General features: G+C 41.1%; 2 protein-coding genes across 6 annotated transcripts in view; both read right to left on the reverse strand.

The window, feature by feature from the left end:
- Positions 1-1,804, reverse strand: part of Mroh2a (maestro heat like repeat family member 2A) — a 46,975-nt gene extending 45,171 nt beyond the window's left edge. The window contains exon 1 of the mRNA XM_038339106.2: positions 1,710-1,804. The gene's annotated coding sequence lies outside the window, so the exon portion shown is untranslated. The remainder of the gene's footprint in view (positions 1-1,709) is intronic.
- Positions 1,805-19,353: 17,549 nt separating this feature from the next.
- LOC119820716 (UDP-glucuronosyltransferase 1-6) overlaps positions 19,354-25,580 on the reverse strand; it is a 94,604-nt gene continuing 88,377 nt past the window's right edge. For all 5 annotated transcript variants that reach the window (XM_038339264.2, XM_038339263.2, XM_038339262.2 and 2 more), the window contains 4 exons: positions 24,014-24,145; positions 23,319-23,406; positions 22,860-23,079; positions 19,354-20,206 (listed from right to left, as the gene is read on the reverse strand). In XM_038339264.2, coding sequence (XP_038195192.1) covers positions 19,909-20,206; positions 22,860-23,079; positions 23,319-23,406; positions 24,014-24,145 — 738 coding nt within the window. In that variant the 3' untranslated portion in view covers positions 19,354-19,908. The remainder of the gene's footprint in view (positions 20,207-22,859; positions 23,080-23,318; positions 23,407-24,013; positions 24,146-25,580) is intronic.

Below are 25,580 nucleotides of genomic sequence, written 5' to 3' on the forward strand. Positions count from 1 at the left end.
TGCCTCTCTTTAGCTGGCAGCTGAGATAGGTAGTCTTGTACAAAGTTGGGCTTTCTTAGCCGACATTTTGTAGCCCAAGATCTGTAACTCCTGCAGCAGTCCCTCTGTGGCCCCTTTATAATCTGTTTTTCCGTGAAACCTCTGACAGAAGGAAGTCTGCATTTAGTGTCTTTAAATCCTGGGGAGAGGGCAACCTGGTCCAAGTACATTGCCCCATAGAACATCCCACTGTCTCTGTCCTTTTAAAAACAAAGATGGGTCAACTCACCTCTGCCAATGGGAGACTGAAAAACACATCTTTCGGGTGCAAGATAGTGTACACCTACTTCTTTGGAAGAATCATGAGAACCAGGGGTAACAGATTCTTTCCCAGACAGGAGAGGTGTATTTCAGGGTGACTGGCAGGGCACCAGATGCCTGTCTCTTCAAGCAAGGCAATATGGACTACAATTTCCCCTTTTGTTTCCAGGGTCTTGGGTATTGTTTATTTGACAGAAGTAGCTGAACTAGTTAGTTGAACAATTATAGGAGCTTGGCATTGGGCCAGTCCTGGGGGTGCAGGTGTTGGTTTCTCCTAACAGAGGATAAAACATCAAGATTTTGCTGGGTATCTGTAAAATCTAACTGTGTCTCATTCATTAGAGAAGGGGATGGTGGCTTTCAGTTTATGCAAAAGGTCTTGTCCCTATCAGTTCTGTGTTGATAAACACCCTTCAAGCTACCTCAAGCAACTGGAACCTGCTTTGCCTTTAAATTTTTAAACTTTTATACCTTTTTTCTAATATCTTGGGCCCAAATGGATGGCAAAAGAAATCTTTTTAGCCGTTGTGCTTAATCTTTCTAAAAAATACCTAGTGAAATGGTTTAAAATCTCCTTGAACAGAAAGGAAAATTTGTTCTGTCCAAGCAGGTCATATAACAGCAATCACCCTGCATAACCCAGAGGTGTTTTTTGTTTGTTTGTTTTCTGTTTGTTTGTTTGTTTGTTTTTCTTCAGAGAATCATAGGTTTTTACAGATCACTGGTTGAAAATGAGACATAAAATATGAAAGAGAAAGAAATAGAATGTTCTCTTTTCCTTTGGGCTCAGCCTAGGGAAACTTTTCCCCTTCCCTGGGACTGCTTAGAGCAGGCAGAGAGCAGAGGGAATGCTCATCCAGGGAGCTATTTCCCACTCCCCCTGTGTGCATTTGCTTAGATAGAGGAGCAGGGGAGAGGAAGTAGGGGCTCTGGATGAGAGGCCCAGCCCCTCCCCACTTCTACACAAGGACCAGCCCTGATGTGAGCAGGAGTCAATCAACAAAACAAGCAAGCACTGCTGCTCCTGGGGTGGGGCAGGTGGAGGGTTTTGGTTTTTGTTTTTTGTTAATTTATTTGCCCCCCCCCTCTCTCTCTTACTTTTGCTTCTCTGGGTGATCTGGCAAAGTCAAAAGGATTCTGGTCCCCAATGGGATGGGGCACAGGTCTTAAGCCAGGGGTTTCTCACACCAAAAAAAAACCCACTGGTCAATACAGGAAAACAGAACTGACAGAAACCTATAGAAAGACATACAGAGACACAGTAAAGACAACCAGGGGTGGCCACCACACAGTCATATACCTGGACAGAAGGATCCATTGACATCTCACATAGATTCTGGACACTGGATCAGTAGCTGTGCCTGATCCCTCCTATGTGTCCAAATTGAAGGCACCTTAATCAGACTTACCTACAGAGGTGACAGACCAGGCAACTTTTTAATGTTTCCTTCTTGGGTGGAGGTGTTAGACCCCTCTGAAGCATTAAGCAGCAATTAGGGAGTCCTGGGGACCTGGAATATCCAGGTTGAGCACCCTCTAATACCCAGGATCTTAAGGTCTGGTCTCTGGGATCTCGCTGGGGCCTCCAGAAATGTTGTGGTATGTTCCCTAGAGAAGACTGTTTAAACATGGGATTAAGTCAATAGCAAGTGTTTATTAGTCAGCTGGTGACTAAACTGGTTGCTAAAGATTCCAGAATAGCCCTTGAACCTTTCTCAGGGTGAGCTTTTAAGCACAACAACCATGTCCTGGGTTGACATACTACAGTTAGCAAGAACAACTAGCCAAAAGCAGAACTATAGAAACCAAAAGGAAAGGTTAGTACATTGTGAGACTTTCCAAGAAATATGGACTTTTATGGATTAGGCCTTTGTTTTAGTTTTGGCAGGTGGTGGTGTGCATGTGCTTAGTTTTACAGCCTGAATGGTACTTCTATCGAGTCAGTTGTGCTAAGGTCTGGTGCCTACTAAGGTCTGGGGCCCTGTTAAATAGTGATCTCTCAAGTCATATGTTTTGGGCCAAAAACTTCCATATATGGTTACCAGTATGCATGTTTTTTATTGCCCATTTTGGATACAGAAGTAGTACATGGATTTGCTTTCTGGGACTTTCAGATTCAATACACAAATGATCAATGGATTAGAACCAGAAGTAAATGTGTCAGCAATTGGTTTACAACAAACCTTCTCAAAATGCAATGCCTCAAACAACAAATTATTTTCTGTCTACAAGTTGGGCCATGTCTTTCTAAGTAAAATTGGAGTCACTCATGCTAAGGGCTTGCTGTGGGCTGAGAAGATACAGGTATTGAGGTATTATGTGGCAGAGTTCACTCAGGCAGCTCTCATGGTGATGTGGCAGGATCCAAGAGAATGAGAATAAATGAGAGGCTCTGGGGGGCACAACTTGGAACCAGCACGAATTTCTTTATCAGAAGAGGCAAGTCAGGACTCCAAGGACAAACATATGCCTCACCTTGAGGAGAAGAGTTTCAAAGTCACATTGGAAGGACATAAATATCAGGAGGGTAGAGATAGGGCCCACATTTTAAAAATGACATGCATGTGCAAAGTGTGACAAGAAGCAACTTGCCCAAGCTGGAGAGATGGCTCAGTGGTTAATGCACTTATTGCTTTTGTAGAGGACCTGGGTTTGATTCTCAGAACTCATATGACAGCTCACAATGAGCTGAACTCCTGTACCAGGGGGATCTGATACCTCCACAGGCATCTGCATACACACGGTGCACATACATACATGCTGGTACTCATACACATAAAAATTTTAAAAGCAAAATGTCCTTTAATTAATTGTCATGGAAGACACTAGAACAATGAGGATAGTGAGGAATTATTGGGCTGTGTTTGTTTTCCAAACAAAAATTATTATTTTTTCTTTCCAGATGATGACAATAACGTTAGATTCACATGTAATCCATCTTTTTGTGTTGCTATTCCATTAAGTTTCCCACCTTTGTTTCTTTAGTTACTAACTGGGAACTAAGAAATGAACCTAAATGTATAGGTTGTATAAATACCATCTTTCTCAGTTAATTGCTTCCTGTGTTTCCTTATAGCAGCTTGAAGATAATCTCAAGGGAAAACTGTTACCAAGAATGAAATCATTACTCTTCAAAAGTTGGAAGGACTTTTAGGATTGCCTAATGGGAAAATTTGTAAGAGAACGCTAGAGAAGGCTTACAATACTGTGAGACAAGCATTGTGGGTAATTTTAGGGAAAAACCAGAAGAATTTGGTTATACTCTGTGTGCTCTAAGACTTTGAAAAAAAAACTGATCTTAGAAATGACGGACTAATCCATTCTTATGTTGATCCATCTGAAGCTGAGTTTTGTGTAGGGTGGGACATAACAATCCAGTTTCATTCACTACATGCAGGTATTAAATTTGAATAGTATTATGTGTAGGAAGGTACTGACTTTTCTCTCATGTGTACTGTTGGCTTCTTTGTCAAAAATATAATAGCTTTAAATGCATGGACTTATTTCTGCATGTTCACTTCTGTTTCATTGGTTAGTGCATCTGTTTTAATACCAGTACCACGTTGCTCTTATTACTATAGCTCTGGACTATTAACTTGAAACCTGGAAGGGTGATACTTCCTATAGGGCTTTTATTGTTCAATACTGTTTTGGCTATTCTGGGTCTTTGGGAATCCATATAGAGATTGGTTGGTTTTTCAATTTATGTAAAGACAGGAATTTTGATGGGGGGCAATGAATCTATAGATGGTTTCTTTGGTAAAATGGCTACTTTATCAATAATAATCCAACCAATTCATGAACATGAGAAGTCTTTTCCATGTCCTGCTAGCTTCTTCAGTTTCTCTTTTCAGTGTATTAAATGTTCATTGTATGATACTTACACTTTCTTGGTTAGATTTGTTCCAAGATATTTTTGAGACTATTGTGAATGGATTTATTTTCCTTATTTTTTCTTGAGATGTTTTCCATTTGTATATTTGGAGTTGTTGGCCTCTGAGATTCTTCTGGACCCCCAGATATTAAGGCTATTGACAATGTTCTTGTTTGCCTTCCAGAATTCGGTGGTAGACACTATTGCTGAAAACATCACATACTTGAGTCACAGAATACAAAGAACTCAAGCTGGTACTTTTCTAGAAGCCCACTCCTTCTGGATAATTTCAGATATGATAGAAGGTACTCTGTGCACTACCAGTGAAAAGTAATCACCAATCCTACCCCAACAATGAACACTGTGAATTATAATAATGATTGGCCAGGCAAGACATGCTCACTGGTACCATGGTGGCAAAAAAGTTATGGGAGTAACCAAGCACTTTCTGAATGAAACTAAGGCCTACTCCATAAGCTGAAATTTACACCTGCCACTAATTTCAGGTCCAAGATCCTGTGGTTAGACAGGTCACAGTCCTAAGAGAGCAACTGCTACTATTGTTCTACTAAATGGGCACAGCATTAAACTTGCTCCTAATGACTTGTTATTATACCCACAGAGTAACGATCTCTCAACTCTCATCAGAGAATCTTCCCTTTGCACTAGATAACAATAAACTCAAAGGCCCACAACTGGTCTGATAGAGTGAATAAGATACTTTAGAATGCTCAGCTACAAAGAGGACATCTATATCGCATACTTTCCTTCCAAGGCTCCAGGCTTATTGTGGAAGGTAGGACAGAGAGATTGTAAGGGTCAGACGTGATGAATGACTACAAAAATCAGCAGGAAGGTTTCTGCATATGAATTCAAAAAAGTTAAGACAGCATACATGAGACTTGTGCAAGTTCAAGCCAGACAAAATCCCAGCATGAAGAGGGGAGGTGAGCATGAACTCCCATCCCTAGCTGAGATGTTATTGGTTATCAATAACCATGGGCAGTACAAACATAGGATTTCTTTAAGACTGTGACCTCTGGTGAGTTGGCCACACTCCAGGGTGTACGAGTAATGTAGCGGCAGGTCGGAGGAATTTGGAAATAACCAAAAATAGTCCTTTTAAAATAAATCAGTTTTAGTAAAAGGAGAAAGAGGGACACACTTACAAAGCCAAAGCTCCAGCGAAGCAGAGAGTCAAGCGGTGAAAAAACAGGGCTGTCTATCCCCAACCCGATTCTTTTTAAAGGTACCTTTCTCCCCTGGGGCAGCCATGCCCCTGAACGCAGGGATTGGGCCAGCTGCCCCAACATCTCCCCTTTTTGTCTAAATAAGGCAGATTCAGAAACCAAATACAACTATATACAATGGGAATAGATCATATAAAATTACAAGAAGCAAACAATATTAGGCGAGGAACATATAACAAAAATTTTACTAAACATTCTACTTCAGAAAGTCTAAATAATGTAGAAGGTAGCTACAATTATCTAATCTTCAACCCCATCAAAGGTCTGAGAAGGGAAAGTAATATTACTAAAGCAACCAGGAAGCACAAACGAGAAACTTCCAAAATGTGCAACAGATGACAGAGACAATTGACTACCTGGGCAACCACATGAAATCTTGTTAGCAATGTTGAGGCAACCAACTTTGGCTAAGGCCTGATATAACCTGACATACCATTTTCAATGGCAAAGAAACCTTTAGTAGAACTATCCTATCCTGTCTTGGCAAGATAAGACAATTCTGTTTTATCCACTTATGGATATTTCGTACTTTAGTCAGTAGTGGAGGTATGGGCTTTTCTTTGCCCAAAGGCCAGTTCTGCCAAAAAGAAGACAAACTCCCAGTGGAGTGTCTTTGGTGCTCAACGTTCTCTCGGGAGTAGAGCATTGTTGCCAGGAGTGATTGTGTCTCATAAGTACAAAACTCTAGGTTAGATTAAAGGCCATGTTCTACAACTCTTCAAAGAGGTCGAAGATTATGCTATCTATACTAAATATAATCTCCATGTGTCTAAAAAACCTGATTATCCTAAATATAAATATGACAAACATACAATTCTCAACACTTATCTAACCGTATGACTAATAGAATAGACAACTGTGCAATAAATGAAGACAATGATTTCCAAATGTAAACAGGGTCATACATAAATAATATCCGAGGTAGAAATGTACATTGCAATATGGTAAACAATGTCATTACATAAATAATATCAGAGGTAGAGATGTACATTGCAATATGGTATATATCTCAATATAACAATTGTTTCAAACAGAGGTAGGATCATACTCTCATACAATGTTCAATATATCAATATACAAAAATCAGCACCCATATAGTTTTCAAAAAACAATAACTCACAAAAATCAATTATTCCTTCAGACCACCAGTTAATCCCTCCTTTTTTTGAAATATATATATATATATATATATGTAGTTTATACCCATGAGTCCATATAAAGCCTTCCTCAACCCCTCAACCCTATACCAGCCACCAATTAGTGTCCCTAAACCTGAGGGTAAACTTTGTTGGGAGAGGGGGCGTCGTCATCTAAGATTGCTTCCAGCTGACATAGGGGTGACTTTTCTTCTCAGGGGGTCCTGTGAAGGCAAATGATGGTAAAATACCCAGGGTAACATTTCATCTAGGAAGAATGTGTCTAGCCTCTGAATATTTTGAGGAGATCTGGCCAGAATGTTGTCAAAAATGTGCACTATTCAAAAGTGTTCTGTGCAATTGGTACCAAAAAACAGGCCAAATATTAGCCCTACAAAAACATGACATCATAATAACCAGTTGGAGTTGATGTTGTGGGGCCCCATCTTCATCCTGGAAACTGCAAGATTACTGAAGAAAAAATTTGTTATTTGTTACGAGAAAGATAAGCATTATCTACAGAGACATATACAGACATATACGTGTATATCTTCAATGAAAGGTGCATTAAAGACAGACATAGATATGAGGGAAGGCAAAGAAGGCAAATATATTAGTATCATTATTAACATTATTATTATTATTCTGTCTCATAACATGGCTCCTGACCTGAGACAGAAACTCTGAGAAATCTTTTATAAACAAGCTTGGAATTGGAGAGGGACTGGGCCAGAGTCCAACTCCAAAAAACCAGCTCTAAATATTTATAAAGAAATGCATATTGACACACATTCAAAAAATTGTTTTTCATACTACCGGAGCTTACCCAATGTTAATGCTGATCCTTGATGGGTTGCAACTGGTTTCCATCCATCAGTATTCAAGATATCCAGGGTCCCTCAGATCCTCTGAAGGTGAGCGTCTTCCTGTGGAGATAAGAAAAGAACCCTGCGCCCAAACTATAGTTCTCTTACCATCAGTATGTTCACCATCCTTGTGCATGAATTGTTATTCTTCTTTTCCAAGGGGCTTCTCCTCTTCAAACCAAACCTTTATTAACTTGGATGGTATCCACGATTTTTCTTCTCCTGTGGAGACAAGAGCAAAACCCCTTCCCCAATGCAGCACATCCCCTGGCTTCCATTGTGAGGTCAGCACATCCTTGAAATAAACTGGTTGATTTAATTCAGCAGACTTTTCCATTATCCAATGTCTTTCTGCAGCCGTTGTCCCCTTCTCATTAGCGTTGAGAAAATTCAAGGTTAGTAAATCATTGTGTAATCTATTTCTGGGGGTATTTTCCACCCCCTTTTGTTTGTTTAACATATCCTTTATAGTCCTATTTGATCTCTCAATGACTGCTTGACCTGTAGGATTGTAGGGTATACCTGTAACATGCTTAATGTTGTAATAAGCAAAAAACCATTTCATTTTCCTAGAGACATAAGCTGGACCATTATCCGTCTTTATTTGTGCAGGTATACCCATGATGGCCAAAACTTCTAACAAATGAGTGATTACCAAATCGGCCTTTTCTGAGCTTAAAGCAGTTGCCCATTGGAAGCCTGAATGAGTGTCAATGGTATGGTGTACATATTTTAATTTGCCAAATTCTGCGAAGTGGAACACATCCATCTGCCAGATTTCATTCCTTTTAGTGCCCTTTGGATTAGTCCCTGCAGGCAGTGGTGCTTGGTTATAGAAAGAGCAAGTAGGGCATTTCTTTACAATCTCCTTAGCTTGTTGCCATGTAATAGAAAACTCTTTCTTCAAGCCTTTGCTATTGACATGATGCTTTTCATGAAATTTGGAAGCCTGCAGCACACTACCAATCAATAACTGATCAATATCTGCATTACCTTGTGCTAAAGGACCTGGCAGACCTGTATGGGATCGGATGTGAGTTATATACATAGGGCAAAGTCTGTTCCTGATCATGTCTTGTACCTGGATAAACAATGAGATTAGTTCAGTATCATCAGGTATGAATTCATCAGTTTCAATATGTAAGATAACTCTTTCTGCATATTGTGAGTCAGTAATAATATTAAGAGGTTCCTTAAAATCCCTTAGCACCATAAGAATGGCAAATAACTCTGCCTTTTGGACAGAATCATAAGGACTTTGTTCCACCTTACTCAAGTCTTCTGATTTGTAGCCTGCCTTCCCTGATTTATTAGCATCAGTATAAAACGTGCGGGCTCCAGTTATTGGAGCATCACGGGTGATTCGAGGAAGAATCCAAGTTCTCTTTATAAAGTTAAGCCTCTTGCTTTTTGGATAGTTGTTATTAATTTCTCCTAAAAAGTTAGCACAAGCTCTTTGCCATGGTTCATTATCTTCCCATAATTTTCTTATCTCATCAGCGATGAAAGGCACTATGATTTCTGCTGGGTCCATGCCTGATAGTTGACGAAGTCTCAATTTGCCTTTTATAATTAGTTCAGAAACCTTCTCCACATAGGTTTTTATTTTCTTACTTGGTTTATGAGGTAGAAAGATCCACTCTAAAATAATATCATCTCTTTGCATTAAAATTCCTGTAGGAGAAATTTTTGAAGGTAATATGACGAGAATACAACTGAGTTCTGGATTCACCCTATCCACATGTGCTTCCTGCAATTTTTCTTCAACCATTGTCAGTTCTTTTTCTGCTTCAGCTGTTAATTCTCTGGGACTGTTTAAGTCTCTTTCACTATCTAAGGTTTTATTTAAGTGAATTATCATATCAGGTGTTATCCCAACAGCCAGTCAAAGGCTGGAAATGTCTCCCAACAACCTTTGAAAGTCATTAAGAGTCCGTAGTTTGTGCCTTTTGTGTCTTAATTTTTTGCAAACCTATTCTATAACCTAGATAATCAACAGAATCTCCTCTCTGAATTTTTTCAGGAGCAATCTGTAATCCCCATTTAGGTAGAACTATTTTAACCTCTTCAAACAATCTTTCTAAGGTATCCATGTTTGAATCAGACAATAAGATATCATCCATGTAATGATAAATAATAGACTTGGGAAATAGCTTGCGTATTATTTGCAATGGTTGATTTACAAAGTATTGGCACAGGGTGGGAGAGTTCAACATGCCCTGTGGGAGGATGGTCCACTGATATCTCTTGGTAGGTTGAGAGTTATTATAAGTAGGCACTGTGAAGGCAAACTTTTCTCTTATCTTTTTCTTGTAAAGGTATGGTGAAGAAACAGTCCTTCAAATCAATAACTATGAGAGGCCATCCTTTTGGTAATAAAGAAGGCAGAGGAAGTCCAGATTGCAGAGAGCCCATAGGCTGAATAACCTTGTTGATAGCTCTGAGATCTGTCACCATTCTCCATTTACCAGATTTTTTCTTAACCACAAATACAGGAGAATTCCAAGGGCTGGTAGATTCTTCAATATGCTGAGCATCCAATTGCTCTTGTACCAGCTGTTCTAAAGCCCGCAACTTTTCCTCAGATAAAGGCCATTGTTTTGTCCATATTGGTTTCTCAGTCAACCATTTAAGAGGTAGGGCCATTGGTATTTCTGGAGGGGCATCCTTTGCTTTGTGTTCTTGTACAGCCCGAATGGCTGGTTTTCGCCATCTGTAATACCTTTTTAATATTTTCCTCAGAAATATATGCTCTAGAGGCAGCAAAAATGTTAATTTGAGTATTCCATTGCTGCAATAGGTCACGACCCCATAAATTTACTGCAATATTAGCTACATATGACCTTAATTTTCCTATTTGTCCTTCTGTCCCTATGCATTCAACCCATCTCGTGCTTTGTCTCACTCGAGATAGGGCTCCTATTCCCAAGAGCCGAACATTTACATCCTGTAGAGGCCAATACGGATGCCAAGATTCTGGAGTAATGATACTTACATCCGCTCCTGTGTCCAGCAGGCCAGTAATGAAAATGCTATTTACGCACACTCTTAACTTTGGTCTTTGATCACTTATAGAAGTTTGCCAAAATACACGTAATTCATCTTTCAGGAGGTTTTTGCTTCTAAAAGCAGACATGGGGTTTTCTAATTGTCCTGACAAGGCATGTTCTCTGTAGTAACGGGAAATGTCTGGACCACATTCACCATGGGGGCCTGCGAGAGGCCCCCCATGGCATTTCCCGCTTGCAGTGGATTTCCTTGCCTATCTCTTGACGATTTGCATTCACTGTCCCAGTGTCTACCTTTCCCACATCTCCTACATAAACCTGAAGGCTGAGGCCTCCTATTCCTGTTATTCCTGGAAGAGGCATTATTATTATTATTTCTGTAAATCCTTTGTCTGCAATTCCATTTCATATGTCCCATTCTGCCACAATTAAAACATTTGGTATTTTGATGTCTTCTTTTACCATTGGCAATTGCTTCTTCCACCCAGGCCTCCGTGCCATAATCAACCGATTCAATATTCATTGTATGTAAGACCCATTCATCCAAAGGTGCTGATCTGATCTTTAGAGGCGTCAAAACCCTTTTGCACTCCACATTGGCATTCTTATAAGCCAAGGACTCAATTATTACATGCCTTGCTTCTGGGTCAGATATCCCTATTTATACAGCTTTAGTTAGTCTATGTAAAAAGTCAACAAATGGTTCTCTCAGACCCTGTTTAACTCTGATATATGATTCTGTTCTCTGTCTTGGGTCTTGAACCCTGTCCCAAGCCTTTAAGGCTGCGGTAGTACATATGGATAAAGTGTGTTCATCATAATTAGCTTGTTCTAGAGGATCAGAATAAAGTCCTTCACCCAGAATTTGATCTAGGGTAATGTCAACTCCCTTTGATCTTTCCTGCTGTTCTAAATGCCTAGCCTCTTGTCTGAACATACACTTCCAGTTTAATTGAGATTTGCTCTCTAGAACCGCCGATACTAGGTCAATCCAGTCCCTTGGTGTTGGTCTCACATTGATGGACCACGATTTTAGCATCTCCTTAACAAAGGAGCTATGTATCCCAAAATTCATAACAGCTTGTTTAGTTTCTTTCAGATCATTCATACGGATGGGTTCCCATGTATATTCCTTGGTGACCTTAGGGTTTTTAGAACCAGTCACCTTCTCTGTTATCACCGGAAAAATAGGCAGAGTCTTGTTAAAACTATCCCGGAGAGTTCTATTTACTGATGGGGTCAAGATTTTCTTTTGTACTATTTGCTCCTGTTCATCAGAGTCTATAATTTCCTCAATCTTTTCAAATCTGTTTACCATTGCCTTCTGCAATGCCTGAATCTCTTGCCCAGTATTATGTTCCAAGGCTTTCATAGAGGATTCAAAGGTATGAAGTTTGTCCAACACCGATAATGTCTCATCCTTGGACAGAATTTTCATGGCATGGATGGTGCCATCTTGTATTGAAATTCTGTCCAGTAATCTTTCATAGCCCTTTGATAAAGCCTTATTAATACACTCAACGGTTTGGATCTTCTCAGATAATGTTTCAATTCCTACAGACAGGGACTGCAATTTATGATTCAAATCAGCTATTCCTGCCTCCATATCTAGCACCTTTTTCTCAAGTGATAAAGCCATCTCAGAGAAAGATCTGTTATTCCTTTCCTCACAAAATTCAAATTTCTCCCCGAGAACTTCAAACCGTTTACAAATCTCTTGCATATTTTTCTCAATTGACAAAGCCATCTCAGAGGAGGATCTACTATTCCTTTCCTCGAGAGCTGCAAACTTCTTTTCAGACTGTTTATTGGTGTGGCAGAAGTTGTTTCCCAAACCAGTCATGTCTTCTTTAATTTTTTAACTTCTGCCTGTAAGGACTCTATCAATTTTCTATTTTCCAACCACGTTGTAATGAAAAATAAAAAAATAAAGAAGATACCAAGTCCTGTAAATATCCAGCCAAAGGAAACCACATCTGCATCGCTCCAAAAGTCAGTCATCGTGTAATTAAACAAGCCATAAAATCCTTTAACACTGATATTATCAGACATTTTCAATCCGAATATTTAATTTCAATCGAAAGAAAAATTACCTGTAATGACCATTGTCTGCCAGTAGATGGCGCAGTGCACCTAGATCCACATGGCCCGGGAAATCAAAAATTGCATCTGGGATCAGGTGTAGAGGCGGCTTTTGATGGCGCACAGGGATACAAATCGGGGCCTCGGCCATGGGAATTGTGCTTAAGCGGGCACCTTCTACAATCTATGAAACGGGCCGGGAGGGGGTGGCCTGGGGCTCTCCTGGTGACACACGGAGTAGCGGCAGGGCGGTGGCAGGGTCCGGAGCTCTGGACCAGTCTGTGGTGATTCCGCGGGGCGGGCTCTAAATGCATTTGGAGAAATCAGAGTAGCCGCTTTCTCAGCCTAAGTAAGTAGCGCAGGCAAACAGCTCCTGGGCGGAGCAAAGCTGCAGGCCAAGCGGGCGGTCTCTGTATGGAGGTTTGGGAATAAAAAGGGTGTGTGGCCCAGCTCAATCCGGAGGCGTGGGTTTTTAAAAAAAAGTGCGTGGCCTGGCTCAATCCGCTGAATTAAAATTAAGCCGGGTCAGCCCGCCTGCGAATTGCGAATATAAATCTGCCGACCACCGCAGACTGTGGGGTAAGAGTGGTCCCCTGCGGCTACTGCCCGGAGGAGCCCCATGTGGAGGGCGCCAGGTGTAGTGGCGGTCGGAGGAATTTGGAAATAACCAAAAATAGTCCTTTTAGAATAAATCAGTTTTAATAAAAGGAGAAAGAGGGACACACTTACAAAGCCAAAGCTCCAGTGAAGCAGAGAGTCAAGGGCCATCCATCCCCAAACCGGTTCTTTTTAAAGGTACCTTTCTCCCCTGGGGCAGCCACGCCCCTGAATGCAGGGATTGGGCCAGCTGCCCCAACAGAGTAACATACACTGAACTTGGCAGAGTTTTAAAAAATTAGACACAAAGTTGAGTAGGTAGGGTAGGGCATTGGATCTGGGGGAAGAAGGAGGAGGGAGTGAATGTGACTTAAAAAATTGTAATAAATTTTTAAACAATTAATAAGAAAGAAGAAAAAATAAGACTCTTTCATGGAGTTCTCAAAATAGAACAACATTAAAGTGATTGCCTGGTTGTGAGTATATGCTTTTAACCAAATTTGTAGTGTAAATCAGGCACAAAAATATTGGAACAAAATGTTTTGAAAAATTGGAAATGGAGAAATCATTGAGTGGTCAAGATCTGAGTTTGAATCCCCAACACCCACATATAAAGTTACATGTGACCACATGCTTGCCTATAATCCCAACACAGGGCAGAGGTGGTAGAGAGAAGAGGATTCCTGGAGTTTGCTGGTTGGCAGCAGAGCTCCAGATTCCTCAGCACCCCCGTATGTGTACAGGCATACATGCCAGCACACAAGCTCCTCCTCAAACACATACAAAAATTAAAAAAAAAAGTTTGAAGCCTAGCCAGGAAATAAAAAGAAAGATCATGTGTAGTTGTAATCAATAAAATGCCAATAAAGTGGGAGTAAGTGCTTTGAATCAGAAAAAAAATAGGAACAATGCCTCAGCCTTAAGGGTGTTTGTGACATCTTCAAGGCTTCCACCCTAATGGGCTCAGAGGCATAGAAATCTCAATCTGTTCCAAAGATTTTCCAGGACAGAGTCATTTCAGGAGAAAGATCCTAGGAACTTTTATGTTCCCATGATCACTTAGGATTCATTTCTCTGCATCCAGCCAGCTTTCATTTGTTACTTTCTGTCAAGAGACCCAAATGTCATCCATAGGATACTGATTTTATACTCACACAGAATGCATGTTATGGGGTCATGGAGGGTTCCACCAGATCTCAAAGCCTGGGAAACCAGGCAGAGCTGTCCAGCCAGATTTGAATACCCAATGCAGTGATAAGTAGTGGAGCTGAGGGAGCCATAAAAAGGGTCCAAGGAAGGAAGAGATTCCAGCAGCCTGCCACACTGATGTGGGATTTCCCTCTGTATACTGTGATTACCATTAATGAATAAAGAAACTTCTTTGGACCTATAGCAGGGTGGGGCAGAGCAGAGCTAGGCAGGAATTACTGGACTGAATGCTGGGAGAAAGAAGGGCAGAGTCAGAGAGAAAACAATGGAGCCACTGGAGACAGATACTGGGAACTTTACCCAGTAAGCCATAGCCATGTAGTAATATACAGATTAATAGAAATGGGTTAAATTAATATAAGAGTTGGCCAATAAGAAGCTAGAGTTAATGGGCCAAGCAAAAGTTTAATTAATAAAGTTTCTGTGTGATTATTTAGGGTCTAAGCTAGCTAGGCATCTGGAAACCAACAAACAATCTTCTTACTACAGATTGGCGCACCAATGTGGGTAGTAACTACATCCACATAAAAACCTAAGAAAGCTTAAAAAGTAATCCTAGACACAAAAGAACAGAGTTCAGCATGGTTTGGTAGCGGCATTTTCTTGGGTGGGTTCTATTTGCTAGAAGCAAGCAGAGGCATGACTCCTTTAAGAGAGGTCTTACTGATTCAGCAGTAGCAGCCATGCAGTTTCAAAACAGCAGCTTCCCAGCCTTGTGCCATGCTGCTAGCACAAACTCTGATTCTTTCGGAAACTGAGCATTTGGATGGGGTATGTGAGCAGCATGCTGTGGCTTGCTTGGTGGCAATGCGGACTGGCTGTGTGACTGAAAGTGGGGCAGTGTGTGGTTCAGATGTGCAAGTGGCTCTGCCATGCTGGGCGGGGCGGGGCAAGCAGGAAGTATTGTATATACCCTAGTAATGGCACAGTTTAAGTTTTTAAGAAGCACTTAGCATTTTAAGAAGTGCTCCTGGACAGTAAAGAATTACAGATAAACACTAGGACAGATTAGGACATAAAAGACCTCTAAATGGGTCACAGTGTTGGATAAATGTACGTAGGCTTGGGAGAGAGAAGAAAAAGAGTATAGAGAATTATAAAAAGAAGTAAATGGTTCAAAAAGGGTAAAGTCTTCAAAGAGTAAGACAGTCATAGATTAAAAGAAGTAAAGAAGAATAAGCTACATAAAGATGGAAAATTCACAGAGAGTCTAGATTATGTATATTATTTATTTTCTTTGAATTTTTTGACTGTGAAAGAGCTTAGTACAGAGAGACATTTCATTGTATGGGTTGCTAAGCTAAACCAGCATGTATATTATAAAGATATCTTGACTTCAGAATTTGGGTCTAAGGATATGTTGCTTTGAAAAAGAGGTTCTTCTTTTGTTTCCACAGAGGATGGAAACCTGTGGAATATTTCCAGACTAACATGGTTTGATGGACCAAGAGCCCCTGAAAGTTCTCCTTGAATACCCCTCAAAAATCATTTTGCCCAACAAACAGTAGGAAGAAGTTTGGACAAAACTATGCCCATATTATCAAATATTGTCTATAAATGTTTGTTTGCATTTAAAGGGGGATATGCTATAGAGATTTGCATTGGCATGAATCTTGGTTTGTTGATACAAATTTTAGATAAATCTTGTTATATGTATATTTCTGCTCTTGATTAAAGTAATGTGATTATGTAGTTCATTTAAAATGTAATATATAATTAAGAAATACAGGTTAATGGATAGTCATCTTTAATAGTCAAGCTTGTAGTCATGCTAGTTAGATTTTTTAGATGTACAGAGATATATTTGAGATGGATAGGCATTCTTCAAACCTTTCAAAGACTACAGAATATGGCATTTAAAATGTTTTAAGAACTTGGGACTTTCATCTGCTCCTGGCAGCACCAATAACTTCAAGAGGATGATGGGCATTGAAGAGGCTCCTTATGGAGTTGGTTAGACATTTGGGCAAGAAACTGTTCTTCCCTGGACTGCTTGATGAACTGGACATGTAGGACCCATAGAGAAATGATTGCTGAACTTGCTTAAAAATAGGATGATCCTTTGGGGTTCCTGCTTCATGAAAGAGTCTGATAGACATTCTGCAGGATACAGAAGAAAGTGACTGGAACTTCTTTCTTCATGGAAAATTCTGCCAGATACTATGGGCCAGTAGGCTGAAGATGGATGCTCCAATGGTACAGAAGAGCTTTGGGTGACTGTCCAGGCAGCAAGCTGTCTCTGTCAATTCTAGAGCTTTGAAAGTTGCTTTACAATGCACTTCCTGTTTACTTAGGTAATATTTTATATCCTTCTGGAGTCTTTGATAGAGTTGAAGACTAGATAGTTGTTATTATAGTTTTCCTTAGTTATGATAAAAGATAAGTAGATATAAATATTGTAACTGTAATTCTTGCTTGATAACTGTTTTGTTATATGTAATTTTACTATGCTAAAGCTAAAACCTTTCTTTTTATTTAAACAGAAAAGGGGAGGTGATGTGGGATTTCCCTCTGTATGCTGTAATTACCATTAATGAACAAAGAAACTGCTTTGGACTGATAACAAGGCAAGGTGGAGTGGACTGAATGCTGGGAGAAAGAAGGGCGGAGTCAAAGAGAAGCCATGGGGTTGCCAGAGATAGACACTGGGAACTTCACCTGGTAAGCCACAGCCACATGGTGATATACAGATTAATAGAAATGGGTTAAATTAATATAAGAGCCAGTAAAAAGCTAGAGCTAATGGGCCAAGCAAAGGTTTAATTAATAAAGTTTCTGTGTGATTATTTTGGGTCTAAGCTAGTCGAGCAGCCGGGAACCAACAAGCAACCTCCTTACTACACCACACTATAAAGGAAAAGATCCAGAAAGTGTGAAAAACAGTTTGAGAGAGTAGATATGTGGGAGACAACTTCTGAAGCCATAAAAGTGGGAACGGCCATGTTCTTTGGTGGCCTACATCCCACCACAGTGTGCACCTGTGCCCCTAATAACAAAGATCTTTGGTGTTTGATTGATGTTTCCCTTTTTCATGTTTTGGGGATGATGTTTTTTGTTTTTCTAAAAATTCTCCATGACTCCTTTTCAGAATAAGGGATGTTTACTTGAAGCCTGGCCTCCACTGTATGTGGTTTGTTTTTTTATTTTATTTTAGTTTCTGGATTTTGTTGTTGTTGTTGTTGTTTTTGTCTCTTTTACAGAGGCTCACAACTGGCTGTCATGAGTCTTGCAGAGGCCTTAGACTTGGGATTCCAACCTGTGCTAGAATAGTTGACTTTGAGACTGTCTTTAGACAGGGAACTAATCTATTATTATTATCATTTTTTTCCAGACAAGGTTTCTCTGCCCTGACTGTCTTGGAACTTGCTCTATAGACCAAGCTGACCTCGAACTCAGAGATCTGCCTGCCTTGGCCTCTGCTTCTCAAGATTAAGGCCCCACATTAATCCATTTTTTAATTGTGAAGTGGACATAAACTTGGAACCAGAGTCAGAATATATAACTTGAATCTTGAATGCCTGCAAAAAGCCTGCTATTGAGAAGTGGGGGAACCTTTTGCAGGTAGGCCCTATAAGGAAGTCTTTAAGTCATTGGGTGATTTTCCTCAAAGAGAATTGTGATATCCCAGACTCCACCTCTGTTCCTGGTTCAAAATATAATTCCTAATTTGTTCATGTATATGCTCCTGCTATGACATGACACCTTCTGCTACCCTCACCAAATTGAGCCAATTAAGGATCACCTATGAACCTCTAAGACTATAAATTAAATAACCTTCTTCCCTTAATAAGTTACTTGACCTGAGTATTTCATTATACCATTGGAAAACTGACCAATACAGAATGTTATAAAATGCTTAGGCATATCTAGTGTATCTGAAATCTTTTGTGTGTATTTGTCAAAACAATACCCATGTTAATGAGCTTTCTGTTACTGTAACAAATACCTAAGATGTAGCAGCTCATGAGAAAAGGTTTATTTGGAGCTAGCTATAGATTTTTTTCATCCCTGGTCATGTGGCCATGCTGCTTTGGGACCTGTGCAGGACAGGAGAACACCCAGGGAGAGTGTCCCAGAAGCTTCTTGTTCCATGATAGGAAGAGAACAAAGAGAGAGCAAAGGGCCTGCATGCCAACATCCCCTTCAAAGTAACACCCCCAGAAACCTAACTTTTTCCCTCAGGATCATTCTCTTAACAGTTCCACAACTTCTAAGCCATCAGCAAATACATCTTTGGAAGATTCAGAATCAAAACTATGGCAGCAATTATGTGTTTATCTAATTATTCTTTATCAATTAAAAACTCAGGAGCCAGCGTTGGAGAGATGGCTTAGAGGTTAAGAGTACTGGCTGCTCTTCCAGAGGTCCTGAGTTCAATTCCCAGCAACCACATGGTGGTTCACAACCATCTGTACTGAGATCTGGCACCCTCCTCTGATGTGCAGGCATATATCGAGGCAGAATGTTGTATACATAATAAATAAATCTTTAAAAAAAACAACAAAACTCAGGAGCCAGATATCAGGGTAAGAACCTGAATGATCAGAGAAGCAGTGGCGAAGTGACCAGTGACCTCCATCCCTCCATTCCTCCACCCGAAAGGGGCTGAGATAGAGCCTCTCTTAGCCCTGCCCTATGTCTGTCTGTCTTCAGTCCTCCAGAACCTCTGTGGTTAATTTTGGTCAGTTAGGAGCTAGCTCTGTCCTCTGATTCAAAACAAACTTTATTGTCAGTCTTGGAACATCAGAATGTAATCAAAAGACCACACCACACAGCAACAGCAGCTCATCTGCACCAACGGCGTTAACTGTGACTGCATTAAAGAGCACTACAGAGTAGTGCTACAGGTACTACAGGTACTACAGGTACTCTTTAGTAGTTACACTAAAGAGCAACTACAGGTGGTTCTTCTCTCGTGTGCACATACACATGTGTGAATCTCTTTGGTTTCCAAATTCGGTGTCACTATCATGTAGCCCTTTTACATTCAGAGGATATTTGATGACAAATATAACACCAATGGAGAAATAATAAACACAATTTGTCTGAATTTATTAGTAAGTTCTCGGTTTGGGAAACACTACAGAAGTTGGACTTGCCTAAGAATATACTTTTGCTCTCATCAACTCCAGATCTGCTTCACATAAGCATTGTCATCTCTGACACAGCATTGTCCCCTCCCCCAGAGCTACAGAGGCCGCTTCGCCCACAACACACGAGCACGACAAGGAATGACGAGCACTGGAGGAGGCCACAGCAGTCCGAGGATCCAGGTGAGGAATCTATCAGCTGGTGTGTGTGGGGGGGTCAGTGATGACATGACAGGACAATGGGGCAACTGTGGGGCTGCCAGTGACTACAGAGTGCCATTCTTTCTGAAACAGACGGCAAGTGTTGTCCACAGCTTCCCTGATGGGTGTGGTCAGCAATTAGATTGGTTTTATTAAAAAAAATGTTCTGAGTGTGAGATGTATGGCTGATTACTTCCCTAATAAAAACAAAATAAATTTAACACTGATTCTGTTTTCAAGTGTCAAACTGATTGAAGAATGGACTGATACTTCCCCTTCACTTCCCACCCACTTCTCAATGGGTCTTGGATTTGTGTGACTTCTTAACTCCCTGCTTTTTCCCAAAGCATTTCCGGAAGCCATAGGAACAACATTTAAAGACAATGAAGACGACGGTCAACACGATGGCCAGGAGGAAGCCAATCACATCCAAGGAGTGGTACTGGTACCAGGTGAGGTCATGGGCTGCCGGACGCAGGTGTGGCGCCCCCTTGTTCCTCATCACGTACTCCACCCAGAACACAGCCAGGTCCAGAGGCTCTATGGGACGGTCCTTGTGGAGTCTGGAGAGCCGCATGATGTTCTCCTTGTAACTGAACACAAAGCGGTTATTAGTCTTGGAACACCCATGTAACAGAGAGCATCCCCCTAGGCTTGGCTCCAGTTAGGACGAGAAACATATCCCTATTATAACCAGAACAGCACACCCCCAACACACACTTAATTGATAATCTTTATCTCTAACAAGGAGGAGGAGGGATAGATGATGAAATGCAGGCAGAAGGGGAGGAAGGAGAGCAGGGGATAAGGAGGAAAGAAAGCAAAAACTAAAAAAAAAGTAATTTTATATTCCTTTTTTTGCCTCTTAGTGATGTCTTTGTAGGAAATTGATGGAGTAGTGTCTATGTGTTACTTTAATAAAGAAACTGCCTTGGCCCCTTTAATAGGACAGAAAGTTAGGTAGGCGAAGTAGACAAAACAGAATTCTGGGAGAGAGAAGGCAGATGCTTCAGGCAGTCGCCATAGGCAGTCGCCATGCTTCTCCTTTCCAAGACAAATGCAGGTTAAAATCTCTCCTGGTAAGCGGGCACCTCGTGGTGCTACACAGATTACTAAATATGGGTTAATTAGCCAATAAGAGGCTAAAACTGTAGATGGAGCGGCGGGGCTGTTTCCTGCCACCCGGCTAGCTTTACCCAAAATAATTACACGGAAACTGTATTCTTTTAAATACTGCCTGGCCCCTGGCCCATTATCTGTAGCTTCTTATTGGTTGATTCTCATATCTTGCTTTAACCCATATTTAGTAATTTATATAGCACCACGAGGTGTGGCTTACCAGGAGAGATCTTAACCTGCATCCATCTCAGAGAGGAGAAGCATGGCGACTGCCTGAAGTGTCTCCCCACTCCTGCTACCCAGCATTCTGTTCTGTCTACTCTGCCTACCTAATTTTCTGTTTTCTTAAAGGGCCAAGGCAGTATCTTTATTAATAATGAAAGTAACAGACATTCCTCCATCATAAAACTAATGGGCCAAGCAGTGTTTAAAAGAATACAGTTTCCATGTAATAATTTCGGGTGGAAAGCTAGCGGGTGGCAGGACACAGCCCCACCGCTCCATCAACAGGAAATTATATTATATCATCATTATGGTAAAATGAAGTAAAAACATCAAAAAAGAAATCAGCTGCAGATAAAGGAGTAGTGTGTTTTGAATGCACTGCCCACAGGTTCGTGTGTAGGAACTTTGGTCCCCAGTGCAAAGGTACAGAGAGGTGGTGGAACCTTGAAGAAGTGAGATGTCATTGAGAGAGTGGATGGCCTTTGCTCCAGAGCTGGACTCTGTCACCGTGAGAGCAGGCTGTGATCAAGCAAGGGTGCCACTTATGTTCCGTCTCTTGCATGTACACATCACTGGCAACTCCAGGTGTCTACCATGGAGGATACATGGTAGCAGGAGACCCTTATTAGATGCAGCTGCCCCGCTCTAGACTTCCCACAACTTCTCAGACTCCGAGCTAAATAAACTTTAACCCTTCATAGATGGTGTAATTCTGGGTATCCTGTTATTGCAACAGAAAACAGACTAGAGCGGCATGCCTAAAACGCTCTTACATACATATTCCTGTAGGCATGCACACACACTGCTCTTAGATTAAACCTACCGCTGGCCATCATTTCTTCTTATAAACTTTTGTGGTATTGCTTTTAAGATTTAATTTCATTTTAATTGTGTTAATATGTCTGTCTCTGAGTGGGTATATACACAAGTGCAGAGCCCACGGAGGCTACAAGCTGGCACGGGGTTCCCCCCAGAGCTGGGAAACAAACTCGGGTCCTCTAGAAGAGCAGCAAGTGCCCTTCTTAACTGCTGCGCCATTGTGCCACTTCCCTGCCTTTTAAATTTTTGCTTGGGGTTTTTGTTATTGTTTGTTTGGTTGGTTTTTGTCGTAAGACTGAATTTTGCTACACACCCTCAGCCAGCTTGGAATTGGCTCTATAGCCTTGAACTCTTCTTGAACTCGTCACAACCCTCCTGTCTCTGTCTCCAAGTGCTTAGATTACAAATGTTTGTCACCATGTTAGTCTTCCCATAGGTTTTAAATAAAATAGTTCCAGCAACCTTGAAAGCAATACACTAAGTTTCAAGTAGAGACAAAGTGATCTCACAGTGTGCACATGTATGTGGTATGTGTGTGTGTATGTGTGCACATGCGCACACATGTTTATACAGTCACTCATAATCCATAAGACAATGTTTGTTCTGTCACTGTCCACTTCATTTCTTTGAGACAAAGTCTCTCATTGGATCTGGAGCTAGGCTAGTGACCAGCAAGCCCAATAATTCTCCTGACTCCCTCTTCCACAATGCTGAGGCCTGGCTTTTCACATAAGTGCTGGGATTTGAACTCATTCTTCAGGCTTGCACAGCAAATGCCCTTGTCTATGAAGCCAGCTTCCAGCTCCACCCCTATATACCTTTTAATGGAATATTTTTCTCTTTACAGGATCTTAGAGATGAGATGCCTATTATGGTAAAGATTGTAAATCTAGGGAAACCAAAAAATTTAACAAATTCTATGATAAAATATAAATTCCTTTTACAAATAGGAATAATGCCCACTTTATCTCATGTATGAATCTAGATTTTTTTATGTATTTGTTGTTGTGCTATTTTGTTGATTGCAAATGCTGAAGACATGAACACAAGCATGTTGTTTGTTTTTCTTCTCCTCTTACTTACCTCTTGTCATTGATGACCGCTTTGAGAGCATTTTCCAAATCATCAGCAGTCATTTCGAGAACATTCAGGGAGACCCCAGCTCCTCGAGTTTCCATGCGCTTGGCATTGTCCATCTGATCGCCAAACAAGGGCATCATCACCATCGGCACGCCGTTGCATATCCCTTCATAAATACCATGGGAACCAGAGTGTGTGATGAACGCACGAGTCTTTGGATGACCTGGGAAGCACAACAGAGAGGGACACCAGGTTCTTCAGCCTGATAATGTCTAAATTCTGAAAAGCCTACAAGGACCATGATCTATGCGTGGCCATTGTAAAATCTCTGGGAGTGGGTAGGGGTGGGTTGATGCAGGTGATGTGTCTCAGTCACCATCAAGCTAAGCAATCTAAAGGAAAGTCTGTTATTTCCTTAAAGTAACCCTGGTTTGACCTACATGTCAGATGCTCCCAACCTACCAAGCAAATCATTTTGGGGTAGCCATTTTACAAGTATTGTGTTCTTCGCAAGGTTTGATGGTTTAGGTCCGGTGTAGCGCCACAGGACCTAGTAGGGACAAAAAGCACAGACTTAATAAAAGAACACAATTTGATTTTTAAAATTAGCTAGCCTAGCTAGAAAGGCCAGTCCTATGAATAAGAAGAACCCAGATGGGGTTTGTATGATGGGAGGTTTCGTGAATTGGAAGTCCCCAAGCTCAAGAGCAGCATTGGATCTTGATGCTAAAGCTTGACAACATGAGTGTGAGAAGCCCTCAGGCCACCCTCAGTATTCCTTCATGTTTCTGCACTTCAAAGGGATACGTTCTTCACAAGGCAAGTGGATGCAAAAACTATCCAAGTAGGAACAAACAAAACAAAATAGCTTTGCAGAGAAACATTCTTCATTGATTTGAAAAAACAATATCATGCTTATTTTTTAACAACATTCTCTCTAATACTTGAGAGTTTCCTAGAGAAAATGAGAAATCTGAGTGAGGCAGACCATGTCATAGGAATACCTGAATAAATTGAAGAAATAATAATATAAAGGCTAATAATAACTTTGTGGAATGGCAGAGGAGTTCCACAACTCAGATTTCTGCATTTAGATACTGAGGTCTAGAGTTAGAGACCAAAAGCAGACATGAAGGAGTCTTATAGAACCATCTCACCGTCTGAGGAATTCTGCCCAAAGCCTCGGCGATTTCCATAGCTTTCTTCTCTGGAATCTCCGAGACCATGGATCCCAGAGAGAAAATCACGATGCCATGCTCTCCAGAAGCGTTGACATAGGCTTCGAATTCCTAGAGTGGGAGAAGAAATTTCCAATTCATCTCTTTGTTCTCACATCCCATGGGAACTGCATATATTAGCTTACAAGATAGATACTTCCCTCTTATGAGAATCAGTAAAGGTATGTATGTAATAGACAAAAACCATCATGGCAACTCTGTCTCCTTGATCCCTGTCAATTCAAGAGGATTTCTTGCTTACAGGGTTATCTGTGGGGTTCCCTGGAGATGCAGAATCCAGATAAGGTGCTGATTTCCCATCAGAGAAAGAGAGGCACATACAGGAGTGCACATGCACATGACCGTGCACCCATGAACATGACACACGACGATATACACATGCCTACCTGTGGCCCTATGCAGAAAACAGACATTAAGTGGCATGGCAGTTCTCTCCCGCTGTACATAATTAATAAGCTAGCTAACCATCAAAAGTCCCTCAGATGGATTCAGATGTTTCCAAAGAGTGTGAACAGCATCCATGTGATGGCATGATGTAACAAGTTACACACAGCTGAGGGAATGCGTGGAACATGGTGCTTTTATTCCTAAAACCCAAATATTCCTGGGAAAACCATGTCCTGACCCTCCCTACATGTAGACCCAGAGAGGCTTCTACTAAACTCTCTCCTGAACATATCAGGATCCCATACCCTGTGCAGTCTTCCCAGGGGCACAGCCCTCTTCCACCCTTCGAAGGCCAGGCTCCTGCAGTCCACTGGATGTCAGAGCATTGTCACGTTGGTGTTACTTACTGGAACAATCTAAAGACCCAGCTCTTCTGTCACTGTCCTGGATTTTGATCCAGAGCGTCCTGGAGTTGGTTGCTCTGAAGGTGTTCTTTTCTAGGATTACATCACATTTTTCTTCTTTCTTCCCCATGCCCTTCTTTCCTGCGGACGGGCATCCTTCTACCTCCTGATAGCACGTAGCTCACCTACATTCCAGAATCTTTGCTCCTTCAAGACACATGCAATCCTGCCGGGAAAGGCAGTCTAGTTTGCCCTCCCTTACGCCTTTGCATGCCTACTCAGCAGCCACCAGTATGTGATTAGCACAAAATCAGATCTGTGGGGTCATAAACATTCACAGGCAGATAGTATGATTTTAACTGAGGCTTAACTGGCACACAAGTTTGTGTACAGAGGCCAAAAGAATAAGCCACAGAGGCAAGATAGTCAATGACTCAACTGCTGTGGGTTCAACAAAGGTGAGTCCTCTCCACTTGGTACAATATGCCCTAAACTTTATCACAATATCACAGTCCTTGGGATGGCCAAACAGTGAGGCAACATGTTGAATGGAATTAATCTTTGATCTCTGACTTGTTTTTTTTCTAAACACAATAAATGCTCTTTTAAAAAAAAAGCCTTTTCTCTGGGGACAACCCCCCCCCCCAAAGCTGGTGAGACCTTTACACATTAATAATCTGCTGAGACCTGTGGCT

The sequence above is a fragment of the Arvicola amphibius genome, chromosome 8, assembly GCF_903992535.2.
Source record: "Arvicola amphibius chromosome 8, mArvAmp1.2, whole genome shotgun sequence".
NCBI classification, from domain to species: domain Eukaryota; kingdom Metazoa; phylum Chordata; class Mammalia; order Rodentia; family Cricetidae; genus Arvicola; species Arvicola amphibius.